The 14,891-nt window shown below is 42.6% G+C and overlaps 1 protein-coding gene across 5 annotated transcripts in view; it reads left to right on the forward strand.

The window, feature by feature from the left end:
- MYO5B (myosin VB) overlaps positions 1-13,189 on the forward strand; it is a 144,551-nt gene extending 131,362 nt beyond the window's left edge. For 4 of the 5 annotated variants that reach the window (XM_032675593.1, XM_032675595.1, XM_032675594.1 and 1 more), the window contains 10 exons: positions 1,061-1,259; positions 2,081-2,174; positions 3,187-3,330; positions 4,395-4,546; positions 4,897-4,986; positions 6,937-7,087; positions 7,783-8,068; positions 8,596-8,770; positions 9,709-9,789; positions 10,500-13,189. In XM_032675593.1, the coding sequence (XP_032531484.1) occupies positions 1,061-1,259; positions 2,081-2,174; positions 3,187-3,330; positions 4,395-4,546; positions 4,897-4,986; positions 6,937-7,087; positions 7,783-8,068; positions 8,596-8,770; positions 9,709-9,789; positions 10,500-10,652 (1,525 nt within the window). In that variant the 3' untranslated portion in view covers positions 10,653-13,189. Of the gene's footprint in view, positions 1-1,060; positions 1,260-2,080; positions 2,175-3,186; positions 3,331-4,394; positions 4,547-4,896; positions 4,987-6,936; positions 7,088-7,782; positions 8,069-8,595; positions 8,771-9,708; positions 9,790-10,499 lie in introns of those variants that run through there. The other variant, XR_004354496.1, reaches the window with a different exon arrangement.
- The last annotated feature ends 1,702 nt before the right edge of the window (positions 13,190-14,891 follow it).

Consider the following 14,891-nt stretch of genomic DNA (forward strand, 5'->3'; position numbering starts at 1 on the left):
GAGCCCTCATACCTTTTGGAGTCACTTATTTTAGTCTTCTGAAAGAGCTGGTGGACTGAGATTTCTGTTTAGCAGAGAGTGGGGACACCCCCAAAGAATCAATTACCATGTCACTTGCTGGGTTTGTCATCACGCCCACCAGCACAGGTGTCTACAGTTAACACCTCGGAGATGACTCCTTCTTCCACTGGATTTTAAAAAGGCATTCTGGCACTGCCCCCCACATCACATCCCACAGCCACAGCTGTCCTTGTGCAGAGGCTCAGGGCAGGGCTGAAAGGTGACCTGGAAGGTGTAGGTGAAAGGTTGGTAGGAAGGGTTGGCAGGACAAATTGTTAGAGGAAAATGTTGAATGCACACCTAAAAGTGGAAGAAGGGGGTGGTTTTGGTGACTTTTCTCAGCTGTGTATCATGGTGTTAGTGTTTGTATGTCCTGGGCTAGTAGGAAACAAGTCTGTCCCCCTGCTTGAAGAGTCTTGGTGAGGTCAGCAGCAATGATGAAAGCAGGAACACCTCAAGGGGAAGGAAAATTGCCTTGTGCGTGGTATTCTGCAGGTAGTTTATAAATTAAAATTGAAATAACTGTGAATATACCTCTTTTTAAACAAAGATGAATAGCAGCTCTACAAAGAACTCTAAGGAATGAGGGCTTCTGCCTTTGTCAACATTCCCAGCAGTAGGCCAATGGCAATCCAATGGAATGGAACCCTTTGCAAGGCATACAGTTCAGTTTTCAGAAGTAAGAAATGGTGTTTGACAGGAAATTAGGACAGGAACAAATGTCCTTCAAGCTGGGCTTTTGAAAACAAAACCTGCATGTGTTGGTCTGCGCTGCTTTCTTGCCATGTGTTTGCTTTTTGCAAGTAAAGGAACCCAAACTTGTGATACAGTTAAATAAAAAATGGCAGCTCTTAGATTTTTTTCGCCTTTTATTTAAAAAAACCCCACCCAATGTTTGATGTCGTGTTTTTAAATTTCAAAAGTATTTCAGACCAACTCAGATGTTGGTTACTGCCTCAATGTTGAAATCACAGGCTGATCAGTGTGGTCCTGTCCTCAGGCTGCTGGAAGCACAGCTCCAGGATCAGAGGAGGAAGCACGAGGAGGAGATGGAAGGTCTGAGAAACCAGCTGGATGCAATGCAAGAAGAGCTGCAGAAACAGCAGCAGGCCTCCCTGCAGACCCTGCAGCTCTCTCCGGAGGTCCAGGTGGAGTTGGGACTTCAGCAAGAAATTACACGTCTCACCAATGAAAACCTGGTAAGAGGTTGTGCTGAAAGCACAGGAAGAGGGGAAAGGAACAGGCTGAGAGAAAGGAGATAGGAAACATGACGGGGAGGGGAGGGCAGGGCACAGGGATCTCTTCCACTCCTGCCAAAATCTCTGCAGAACCATCAGCATCTGTCTGGTGCATTTGGGAACGCTGGTGCCTGATCTCAAGCTGATGTTCTATTGCTGTATGACTTTTGTGACTACATAGGTACTTTTTTTTTTTTTTAAATGTTTTTTTAAGCTCGTCGACTTTGTGGCCCTGCCTACCAAATTATATCACTGGGGCTGCCTCTACGCTGCCTCTACTCTGTCATTACACACAAAGACCACACAATCCTTTCATCTTTCTTGCATTTTCTGGAAGTGTGGAGGGGCAGTTGCCACTCCAAAAAGTTGGCCTGCCTGATCATAAGTTTTCCCTTTCTCACCTTCTGTATCTATGTGCAAGGTCTGGAGGGAATGTTGGCACCTCCTGAGTTCAGGTGAGGGCTTCTTGCCTTTCCCAAAAACTCTAGTATCCAAATGGTGTTTGAACTGTTTAATTGTGATTAACAGCCAGGATTAAACACTGTGGGTGGTGAGTATTACTTGCTGTAGAAAACAGGTGCCCAGCATTCACAGTCTTTGTGGTGTAGGTAAGGGTCTTTCTGAGCAATCCAGAAACAACACAGCTCTTCTTCTACCAACATACTCCCACCATGCCACGGTGATTCTTAGACCAGACTTCGGCCTTAAACTCACCCCAGATGAGTTGTTCTTGGGCTTAATGTTGGGGGTAGTTTTTAAAAAATGCATCTTACGTTTTTCAGGATCTGAAAGAACTGGTAGAAAAGTTGGAAAAGAATGAAAAGAAGCTGAAGAAACAGCTGAAGATTTACATGAAGAAGGTCCAAGATTTTGAAGGTGACTTTGCTGTTGGAAGGCATTGGGAGGGGGGAATTGTATTTGTAATTTGCTTCTTTGGTCAGCCTTGGAGAGCTGCAAGGGTTTGGTTTTTTTTTCTCTTTTTCTTTCTATGAAAGTAAGATTTTGCTCATTCTGGCACTGAACTAGCAGCAGGCACTGAGCTGACACTGACCTTGTGCTGAGGTTTGGAGGGTGTTTAGAGACCTTTTTGCTTTCGTTGCATTCAGTGCAGTGATCAGGCAGAGGTACAGAGAGGAGACTAGTGGCTATCAGGCAAATGCTCTGATCTGTCAATTCTGAGGAGAGATTACAACCCTTTAGGAATGACAATATGTATTTATATTCTGCTTGATGAGAAAACACCTCAAATGTGACATCTGTGTTGTGCAGAAAGAGCTTCCCGTTCTCTGGAGAAGCCGTGATTAATCAGAGGGCCCCATTCTCATGAGCTAATTCCTGGAAACGAGGCATTAAGTGAAATTAAGCTGAATAACTGGAGGGTTTCCATGGCTCACCCAGCTGGTCTCTGTCAGTGTGATTTGCATGCTGTTTACTGCAGTATTTGCATGCTGGTCTCTTCTGCTTTATTAAACTTGAGCGGTGCCACCGTGGCTCTGCAGCTTTACAGACAGACAGAAGATGTGATGCTTAGGGATTTATCATTGCCTGCCTGGTTTTTTCCCCCCTTTCTGCGAAAACCATACACTAAAGAGCTTCCCACAGGATTACCACCTTCTAGCCTGTGGTCTCTTGGAAAATAAAAATGGCTTCATTTTTTCCTCTCGTAAGTTCAACTTTTGCACTTTTTCTTTCATTCAGAGTCTGAAAACTCTGACTGGTAATTCAAGGCCTGGTTGTTTATATTTTTTTATAGGTCTGTCAAAGCTGATGGCATTATTGGGAGTTTATTATATAACACTTTGACTTGGTGTCTGCACTTAGACCGTTGCAGGACGTGAATAGTTCTTGATTTCCAGGTACCACCATTCATGCTCTTCTCTCCTCACAGCATCCCAAACCACGCTGCCAGCAGACAGGAGGCCACACGACAGTAACATGCAAGCTGCTGTCCAGAGGAAGGAGAAAGATTTTCAGGGCATGTTGGAGTATTACAAAGAAGATGAGCCGCTCCTCATCCGAAACCTCATTACAGGTGAGGAATTTCCTCTGCTCCTCTGCCTGACTCGTGCTTCTCTTGCCTGGGAGCATTTGTGAACTTGTGAGATCAAGGTAGACAAATAGACCATCTCAAATTAATCCCTTCTGGGGCTGCACGTTTGTGGTGGTGGCAATTGGGGTAGGTAAAGTAGCTGCACTAAGCAGGTAGACAGGCATGGATGTAATCCTTAGGGATAGCAAAAAATTGGAAATGCAAAACAAGGCTGCAGTTTTTAGAGCAGGCAGTAAGTTGCTGATGTAGTAATAGATGGGGAGGGGGTAGCAGAAGGATAGTCCCTGGGGATTTGGAACAGCAGTGGAACAAAGGCAGTTTGGTTTATGAGGTAATAACAGATAACAGATAATGAACCTGTGAGCTCTTCTCTGCTGCACAGACTGATCAGAATTGCTGCAGCATCCCCCTGTTCTGTGCTGTTTGAAAAGCCTTGTGAGGATCCAAAAAGTGCTCAAAGAGCAGTGCTACTCATTGCTGTGGTCTTTGAACTTCCCCTAATCAGACAGGCTTGTTCTGTAGAGGCTACAAGTGCCTTCAGCTGCCATTAGGATTCCGTATCTTGATGGAAGGAGAGATTTACTATGTCATCAGTTCAGAAGAGGGGGGGTTACAAACTGTGGCAGGTACACCTGAAAGCTTCAGGGGGCTTTTCTAAGGTGATTTGTGTGCTGCTGGGGTAGGCTTTTATGTGGTGAAGAAGCTCTAACTCTATCTGTGCATCCATCAGGTGTAGTGGGATGCTGTCACACACCTCAGTGCAGACAGTGCTGCCCTCCCAAGCCCCAGTGCTGTGGCTCCTCAGCAGGTCCATCTGTCCTGCAGCTGGACCTCTGGTTCTGTGTCCATGCTGTAGAGAGGGATGCCAGCTGCAGAGCCAAAACATCATTTTCCCCAGGGCTGGGGAAAGAAGGGTTTGCCTGGGTGCGTCTCCAGGTCTGGTGTTCTCTGCTTTGCTTGTCAGTTGGTAAAATTTTAAGTTTGTTTCTTTGTGGGGTTTGTTTGCTTGTTTGTTTGTTTGGGTTTTTAACTGTCAAATCTTCTAGATCTCAAGCCCCAGGCAGTGTCTGCTACTGTTCCCTGCCTTCCTGCCTACATCCTCTTCATGTGCCTCAGACATGCAGATTACATCAATGATGACCAGAAGGTGCACTCCTTGCTTACCTCCACCATCAACGGCATTAAGAAAGTGCTGAAGGCAGGTGTCCCTTTGCTCTTGTCTTGGGGTTGAGATGCTGTAAAATGGTAATAACCACGTCCAACTCTGTGATATTCAGCTCTTACGGTGATTTGCAAACCAAATCGCTCTTCGAGCTTCCCTTTTTAGAACAACAAGGAGAATTATGATCTAAGCAATAAAACTGTTTGCACTTGTGGATTCTTTTTAAAAAAAAGTTTGTAGGGAGGAAGTGGCTAATACTGCCCATCTGCAGAGAGAAAGCTGCCTGATTCTAGGCTGAGAAACTCAAAATTGCCTTGTCTTGGTATGCTAATATCGCCCGAGGAAGGGGAGGGGGGATCTCACAGGTTTTAATATTGTTTCTCCAGAAACACCACGATGACTTTGAGATGACATCGTTTTGGCTGGCGAACGTGTGTCGCCTCCTGCACTGCCTGAAGCAATACAGTGGAGACGAGGTGAGAAACCATCACTGGCCTGGAGTGTGTTGGGATTCCTCCAGGGAGGCTCCTTGAATCTCCTGGGTGCAGTGGCTTCCCTCTAACCCTCCCTGGGGTGATCTCTGACTTCCCTCCTTTGTTAATCTGGTTATAACATGAGGCAGCTCCTGGAATTTTAAAATCCCAGAATGTTTTGGGTTGGAAGGGACCTAAAACCCCATCTTGTTCCAAACCCCTGCCATAGACAATGACACCTTCCACTATCCCAGGTTGCTCCAAGCCCTGTCCAGCCTGGCCTTGGACACTTCCAGGGATCCAGAGGCAGCCACAGCTTCTCTGGGCAACCTGTGCCAGGGCCTCACCATCCTCACAGCCAAGAATTCCTTCCCAATATCCCATCTAACCCTGCCCTCTGCCAGTGGGAGGCCGTTCCCCCTTATCCTGTCACTCACAGATAATCGTAACATGAGATTTCAGAAGGAAATTCTGTAATTTCTTCCCACCTCAGTAATATTTCCTAAGTTGAAGTAAGTTCTGTTATAGCTGATCCCCTCCAACAAAATGCGGTTATTACAGTCCTTCCATAACAATGCATGCTGCCATCCTTGTAGCTATCTATTCTGCATATTATATTTTTTAACAGCCAAATACTGGGCTTTTTGTTTAGTCTTGATTTTTCTTAGATATATTCAGCATTCAAACTTTAAGAATAAATAAAAAACAATTTCAGGCAATGTAATTAACTATTTAGGTCATTCAAAACCTAATGATTTGTGTGTAAAACCACAGTGCTGGACTTGGAATATTTAAAATTAAAATTTAAAATAAAAAGGAATATAATTTAGAGAATAGTTACTAGGAGTTATGCTCCCATTTGCCCTCTTCTGTCCGGATAATAATATTACATTTAAAGAAAATCTTCTGCAGAAAACCAGCAGGATAAAAAGAAACCAACCCAAACTTAAACTTCATATTCTTTGCCATGATTTACTGTGTGCAATGAATCAGCTGTTTGCAAATTCCATCGATAACTGGGTGCAAAAAAAAAGAGAGGAAAAATAATTCTGAGCAGTTTCAAAAATACTGTTCTCTTTAGTTTGAATTCAACCTATTTTTAAGAAAAGACTTAAAAGAAAATCCCAAACTATGTGCAGTCTTTTCATGTGAAGAGCATGCTCTTTGATTAGTCAGGAAAATGGGGAAATTGTGACATCAACTCAAATATCCACATGTTGGTTTTTTGCATTTTGCTCGTCAGCAACCAACAGAAACAGTTGCATAGTTCTCACTTTGACATCAAATAAGACCATATGAACAGGCAATTAAAGCATCTGTGTTAATTGCAAAATTACTGTACGTCACATTTGCTTCTGCCTCTAAAACTGGTATTAATGTTCGAGCCCAGACCTCAGGGCTCACGGCATCCACACGCAGCATCAGAGATCAGCTGCTTCTTCAGCAAAAGGCAGGCAACAAATTTGGCTATTTGGAGAGATTTATAAACCTCAGATCAGTTTGAATGTTGTCAAAGCACATAGCACGGGGTTATAATTTTTTCTTCAATTTTCTAAAATCTTAATATCTGAATACGTGGTTTCCCGTGAACGACTGCAGCTCAAAGGGATACACACATAGCTAAGGAGTAATTTCTCTAGGACTGAAATGTCATTTTCTAGTTTCTGTGTGTTGCAATTAGTAGAAACGTTGCTCCTCGCTAAAGCTAAAACGAAAAACTGATAGTCTAATGATTTTCTTCAAAAAGTAGTGCTCTAGTAATAATTTATGAACAAATGCCTGAGTAAATCAAAGGTGATTTATGAGTCTTGAGCTTTTCCATAATAGAGTGAAAATGTACTTTGGGTATATTGTACTCTGAGGGTGTGAGGTTTTTTTTTTAATGCAGTGGTTTTGATGGACTGTAAAGGGGTGGAATAACGAACCTGGGTGTTTTACTCTCCTCCTGCTCAGGGTTTCATGACACAAAACACGCCGAAGCAGAACGAGCACTGTCTGAAGAACTTTGACCTGACTGAGTACCGCCAGGTGCTGAGCCACCTCTCCATCCAGATCTACCAGCAGCTCATTAACATAGCACAGGGCATCCTCCAGCCCATGACCGGTGAGTTCACAGCCTCTAACTTCCAGTTTCCTGGCTGAGGTTATCTGCTCTGGCTGTTTAACAGACCTCTGCACAGTGCTAACGTGACCTGGGAGAGTTTTTATTTTCCCCCATGATAGAAACCAATAAGGATGAGGGGGGTTTTTTTGCACCTTGATTGAAGGTATCCCTTTCCTTTCTGTTGGGGGGATAGTGACAGAGGTGAGGTGGTGCTGGTGGGTTCCCCTCCACAACATGTTCATGGTTAACCTCTTCATGGGTGGAAATGTGCGGAGGAGAAAACTGGGAAGAGGAAAAAGACTATAAAGACCTTGTTTTGGAAGGATGAGAGAACTATGAGGAGAGTTACCTCCTTGGCCAAATCCCTGAATCTGAGGAGTGCCCCATCCCTGGAAGTGTTCAAGGCCAGGTTGGACGGGGCTTGGAGCAACCTGCTCTAGTGGAAGGTGTCCCTGCTCATGGCATAATGTGCTAGTATTCCGTGATATTTGTGTACTTTTTAACCGTTTCATATTATCGGAGCAAACCATCAATTCATGGATCTGCCCTGCTCTCAGACCTCGCAGCACCCACCACTTGCATCACTGAGACTGATACATGTTTGTTACAGCCCACAGAGGAATCTGTTCTTCCCTCTAGCGACTAATAAGTAGTTGGATACAGGCTTTTTTAGCTCATTTTTCCCCTTTTTTCAGTGTCTGCGGTGTTGGAAAATGAGAGTATCCAAGGGCTTTCTGGTGTCCAGCCAATGGGCTACAGGAAATACATCTCCAACTCACCAGAAGTTGACACATCCTACAGCCTGGACAACATGATCCGCCAGCTGAACACGTTCCACAGCATCATGTGTGACCAGGGTCTGGACCCAGAGATCGTCCAGCAGGTGTTCAAGCAGATCTTCTACATGATCAATGCGGTCACCCTGAACAACCTCCTGCTGAGGAAGGATGTCTGCTCGTGGAGCACGGGCATGCAGCTGAGGTGGGGCTGGGGCTTGGGGCAGGGATGGGCCTGCTTGAGGAAGTTTTGTTAATTAAGTGCACTTCTCAGAGGAAATGATTTAAATCTTCCTTTTGCTACCCGCTCCCCTTTCCGCATTGGAGCTTTGTGTGCTCCCCTTGAGCTGGGTGGTGGGAACAGCAAAAGCTTTTGTGGAGATATTTTCAAAGGTACTCGGGTGCCTTGCAGGATTTTGTTAGCGTTTACAAGCTGGTTAAAAGCTTAATTTTAATTGACTGTTGAAACTTGGAGGAATCTGAAAGCACCTCCCTTGTGCTCTTCGGCTGTTACATGGCTCATATATTTGTAAGGTACGTAGAGTATAAATTTTTCTCTGAGTTGTTGAGTATGAAGCATTGTTCTGGTAGTCTCTTGCCGTGTGTATCACAACTATGCATCACAAAAAGCCACATATACCAGCACTGCAACATATCTTGAGCCTCATGGAGGATTTTTGAGCTGCTATGCCTTATCTCTGAGCTTGCATGTTGTCTCGGCTGCTTACCCAGGTTTAACATAAGCCAGCTGGAGGAATGGCTGCATGGGAAGAATCTGCAGCAGAGTGGAGCAGCACAAACTTTGGTGCCCTTGATTCAGGCAGCACAGCTTCTGCAGCTGAAGAAGAAAACCTCGGAGGATGCCGAGGCCATCTGTTCCCTGTGCACATCACTCACGACCCAGCAGGTAGGCAGCAGGGCAGAGGTTTACACCACAGGGTATGGATGATTAAAGGAGTGGGAAAGGGGGGTCCCCTGGTGCCAGTTCTTCACTGTCCAGCCTCAGTCTGCCATTCCCTCAGCGGGGGCAATTTGTCCTTTTCAGGAGTGACTCCTCTCAGAGGTGGTCACTGTGGTGGCTCCTCTCTTACAGTGCCACTGATGGCACAGGAGCTCCAGAAGTGTGCTGAAATGAAACCCACCCCTGAGGAGTTCAAGGTGTAAGTCAGACTCTTGGGATTTTAACCCACCTGTTGTCTTCTGCCAGGTCTAACCTGGCTAGGTCTGCAGGATGCCCCCCAAGGATTCCTGTTTGGAGCAGGAGGTCGAGAAGTGCCCACCTAGGCTGGATGGATCTGACCTTAAAATTTGAGACTCCATCCCAGGAGGATATAAACTCATGTTTTTTGCTGCTGGATTGCCTGGTCTAAATTTGATAATGACTTAAGAAGTGAGAGGTGTGAGCTGATCTCCAGTGATTCTTGGAGAGCCTTTCTAATGTATCTCCATCTCCCTGTCTTGAACAAGTGTTTTTGAGAGAAGCTGAAGGGTAGTAGGGGAGGAGCAGGAGTAAGGGAGCATCAAGAAGAGCATTGTAGAGGTGACATCTGAAGTCACCCGTAACACCATGTGCCAACTAAGTGACATCCCTGTACAAACCTGTTGTCCAAGTTTATTCCCAGTTTACAAACATTGCAATAAGAAGTGACTTTGAGAGGTCCATTGCAATAACTTACAGGAGGCAAAGGAAAACACCAGGACAAGATTAGTGCTGCTTCTGCTTCTCATTTGTGTCACAGGAGACTTATTATGGCCTTATCATGACAAACTGTTAGTGGTGCTTTGCATTCTGGAAAGGTTTGGCTTCTTATGACTCTCTGTAATCCTATTTTTTTTTTTCAACAGATCGTAAAGATACTTAATCTCTACACTCCTGTGAACGAGTTTGAAGAACGTGTGACAGTAGCTTTCATACGAAACATACAGGTAAAATTAAATGGCTGTAAACTGGAGGGCACGAATGGCATCTGTGTAATTCCAGTGACATCTGTATTAAATCATTGCTAACTCGGGCATTTTGTAATAGGCATGCTGCTGCATGTTGTCCTGAGTTCAGGACACACCTACAACACACAGCTGCAGGGTTAACCAGGCTGTTAATCACAAAATGAAATAAGCACCCAAATTCCCAACTCAGCTAGTTCAGCTGTTTAGTAAGAACACAAGGTTGCAGGAGTCAGCAAAGCATTGGGGAAATGGAGCTCCTTCTAAGACACGAGGTAGAAATTTGGAACTAAAGGAAAAATAAAACACTTTTTAATGCTCAGAAGGAGGAGGCAGGAAAAAGAAATGTGTTCAGCTACCCACAGAATATGTTTCCGTTGCTGAGCAGCTGAATCAAAGAGAGACTGCTGGTATTGTGCAGTGCTAGTTTTTCTGTGCAAGGGGGTCATGTTGCTTTTAGGTTCCTGTATCTTGCTTTGTGCTCATCTGGAAAACATAGCCAGGTTCTCCTGAAGCAGTGTTTTCTACAGTCTGGGTAGAAGTTCCTTGCTCAGAGGAAAGCTGCTGCAATAGAGAACAAAGTAGTTCTCACTTTTCTGCACTGTCTATAAAATTATGTACATTCTCACCACACAGGCAAAGAAAAGGCAACAAGTGATGCTAAATTTGTTTTCTTCTCCCACACCTCATAGATGCACTTGCAGGAACGGAATGACCCTCCACAGCTGCTGTTAGACTTCAAGCATGTGTTCCCAGTTTCGTTCCCGTTCAACCCATCCTCCATCACCATGGACTCCATTCATCTCCCTGCTTCTCTCAACTTGGATTTTCTCAATAAAGTCTGAAGAAAGTAGAATTAAGCTCACCTCTCATACCCAGAGACCTCCAACAATGAAAGAAAAAAATCATTAAAGGAATTCAAGGAGCTCTTTAAATATGGACCAAACAGGCTTGTGGAAGAACCAGTGCACAGTAATATATGGATGTTGAAATGTAGAGTAAAAAGAGGGACTGGTCCATATGTTTTTGGGGTTTTTTTTGGTTGGTTGGTTGGTTTTTTTGTAATTTGCGGCTCAGAAATAAGGATACTTGAAAAGTAGATTTATTTTTTACTGCTTGATTTGATGTTGACATAGTTCAAAACCCATAATCATCTCCAAAAGCCACTAACGAAAAGGAACAGGAAGTGGGAGACAGCAACGGCCTGGGATGCTGCTTGTTTCCACTGATGTGGAATTTGTCACAAATTCTATGTTTGAGAAATGCTGTTGTTCCTCCTGACTACATCCAGTGCTTCTGCTTCATGGGAATTTAAATAAATTGGCAGCGTGGACTTTCCTCCATTACCAAATTTACATTAGCAAAGGTTTTGTCGTAGCGAGATAACCATGATACGAGAAACTGCCTTAAGCCTTCTGCTTGTAGAATGGCGTCATCCTGATCCCTACTGTTGGCTTTCCCTGTGCTGGTAAGCGTCAAAAGCTTTCATCCAGTGGCTATCAAGGTTCTTGGACCTCTTACACGGCGTGTGTCAGAATCTCATGCATAGATCACGCTAAGGCAGCCCAGTTTAATTACAGGGTCCCCAGCACTAATTAGTTCCGTGTGTAAGTCCTAGCTGTAGCTGTCCGTGGAAAAACTCTGTGTTCATGCCAGTAGCCACCCCAAAATGCTACCAGTTGTGCATATACAGGGCTTAGAGAAATGAATACTTAAAAAAAAAAAAAAAGGTTTAAAAAAAAAAAGGAGTGAAATGTTCTAACACAAAAAAAGTTGTCAGATGGTGTGTTGGTAATGTGAGCCATTTCTTTAAGAATGAACACGAACTCTTTGTCTACAACGACCTTAAATAAATAACTGCAATCAGTGCAAACTGTTAGGATTTTTTTTTACTAAATTTATTAGCTTCAATTTAGAAACAAACCAACCTTCTGGCCTCACCACACTGATGCTGGAGAGCACCAGCTGCTCACAAAGACAGTCACTGTTTTTTCTTGGTACTCTCACAACACATTAAATTTTCAGTGGCTGCTGAGCAGGGAAAGAGGTGGGTTCCCATGGTTGAGTGGTGCTACCCAACTGCTCAGAGTGGTGATGCTCCTGCCATAGCACAGTGTGCCAAATTGCAACCAGGACGTCTGGCAGCCAGCATTCTGCCCTTTCCACTTCCACAAGGATCTTGTCTGAATAGATCTTAACCTACCTGCTTTTGTGGTCCTGGTTTATTTTGTGGCCCGCAATTTCACGATGGTTAAAAAGCTTTCAAAGAAAAACCCAATCTCTCCATCTGACTACTTTTATTTGCTGTAAATCGTATCCAAACACTGCTACACTGTCTGCTCAGAGGTTTAAAGAAGAATGTGAAGTGTCTTGAAGGAACACTAACTCCTGTCTGCTGCAGTTACCCTTTTAGGCTAGGAGTGTGTTTTGATTTAAACATCATGTATATAATCTATGTATATACAAACTGTAATAGTCCTGTATGTACTAGATAGCTGTATATAGTACACTTTTAAAGGAAAGCACATTTTTAAAGGAAAAGCTGAGTGCTGTGAAGAATTGTATTGGTCTATGCCAGTGGATAAATACCTTGTTTCAAATGGAGACTGGTTTAGACTGGCTGTTACCACTGAAGGACAGACTTAAGGCTAAGAAAATATTTTTTCCCCCCTAACCATCACCCAGCTAATCACAGAAGATGTTTTGCTTGTATAGAGCCAGCACTACCTCCAAACTACAGTCCTTGAGCACTCACATCTGCTGTGTATTCAGTAGTGCCTTCATCTCCCCTTTATATTCAATGAGGGTAGTGCCACCAGTTTGCTGTCTGCGCCCAGCAAGCCCACACTCCTGTCACCCACTCATCTACACCATCTTTATTTATTTGTACCTACCTCTTTTCACAATGAATGTCTTTGCAGTGCTCTGAATTTTTTTTTAATTGTCTCCCATCCCTTCCTTCCAAACTCTAGTAGTCATCATGGTTCAAGAACAGATAATTCGAAGTGGAATTCACCCTTTTAACAGGTGGTTTTAACACAGAGCTATTGCTCAGGATTCATAGTAGGTCAGCAGTTTCCTCTCAGGCACCTCAGGTCTCTACCTCTCACTGAAGTAAATTATTTGCAGTACAATTCCCACGAGATTGATTTAACTAATGCTTATCACTCAGACTAACAACAGGTTGCTGCAGAATCCTCTTCTGCAACAATTTTGTTCCTGATCACAATTATAAAATGGGCTTAATGGTCTTCTAGGGGATAATGGTCCTTCCACGTTCAGGATCATAATTTATATGTACTTTCTTAAAAACTCTTGGTATGTATAGATGGGAACTGGGATTTAACGTCTTGATCTGTGATCATGTGGTTTATCCAGTAAGATCCATCTGAAAGAGGACACTGTATGAAATATCTTTAATATATGTTGTCTTTTCTGTTAGAAATTTTTAAAATTTGTATTTAAATGTTAGTTGAATTGCTATGTTCGAGCATGCCTTTCCTCAGATTAGCACTTCTTTATTTAAAAAGCTAATTGAACACAAAGCATGGCTTTGAGAACGCTGGCTCTTCTCCAGATCTGTCTTTATTTTTAAATATTGATTATTCAGTTGAGCATTTTCCCACTCTGTGCCTTTAGCTCAACCACTGTTTCTCTGAAAAAAGCATTAAAAGAGGGGAATGTTTTTATTATTTGGTCATAGAAAAAGTTGTCTGTGGATTTAAAACCCTACTTATAAAATCTTACTTTGACAAGGTCTGCAAAAACACTTTGAATTTCCCAGGAAAAAACCCCAATACTGACCCATGCTGACTGTTGCATGTATGACATATCTCAGAAAAGCACTATTGGGAATAAAAATAAAATAAAATAAACGTTCAAAAACCCCCAAATCACATAAATCAGCAGCATTTCAAACCCAACACTTCAAACATGTGTTCAGGCATGTGCTGGCTGACCTACAAGAAACATCCAGGATGTCTCCAATGACCTACAAGAAACATCCAGGATGTCTCCAATGTCCACGTTTCATTTTCACCAGAAACTTCCTTTGCTGTTTTTCTTTCCCTTTTATTGGCATTTTGTAGCTGAGGTTGCTTATCTTGTCTGGTAAAGCTGCTGTAGAACATTGGACCTTAAGACTGATTTGATGCAATCCTATGTCACTATCATTTTTTGCTCATGCAGTTTATCCCACTGGATCTAAAAGAATTTCTTTGTAGGAGCGAAACAGTAACAAAATGTGGGCATATTTTTTTAGCAGAGTGGCTGCCATTAATCATCCTGCAGCTTGCTCACTGAAATCTTTGCCAGACCTGACCTTTTATTTGCGTGATTTGCAAAAGATACAAATGAAACAGCTGCACTTGAAACAACAGGTTGTTTTCCTCCCTTTTCAATGGTAAATGCATAGAATTGTTCAAACTTATTCTTTTAGACCATTAACTGAAAAATTAGCATTTTATCATTGCATATAAATAGAACCTAATTAAAATAAATTGCATGAACATCCATGAACCTTTTTCCTCTGACTTTGTTGATTCACATATATATAACAGTCATAAATGGATTATTTTTTTTCTGAAAGAAATTCGAGCAAGGTAGATGATAAGTAAAACAAGCCAGAGAACATATTCCCCGATGAGTATCCAAATTATTTCAAGGTGTGAATGCCAGTGGACAAAGACTTTCAAATTAATTTGAAATTAGAAGAAAAAAATTATGTATTTTAAAAAAAAAAAAAGTGCTACTGTATTGCAATGTCTATTTTATTTGTTTGGGGATTTTATTTTATTTTTTCTTTGGTGTGAAGCGTCTACCTTAATGAGCAGAAGGTATAGCTGCTGTCAAAGTTGAATGATATACATGAGTGAATACTGTAGATGAAATACTACTGCTTATAGAATATTTTTTCATTTTGAACAAATCTGTAAACTACACCTTTGTTTATAAGAAAATGCTTGTAATAGTCACTGTGCTATTCAGATGGGGATAAAAACAAAATTTGTGAAATAAACACTTTTGAAGAAGTTGTGACTTGTGGTCAAAAACGGAAATGTAAAAAAATAACCTCTATCAATATT

Source organism: Chiroxiphia lanceolata, chromosome Z (assembly GCF_009829145.1).
Source record: "Chiroxiphia lanceolata isolate bChiLan1 chromosome Z, bChiLan1.pri, whole genome shotgun sequence".
NCBI classification, from domain to species: domain Eukaryota; kingdom Metazoa; phylum Chordata; class Aves; order Passeriformes; family Pipridae; genus Chiroxiphia; species Chiroxiphia lanceolata.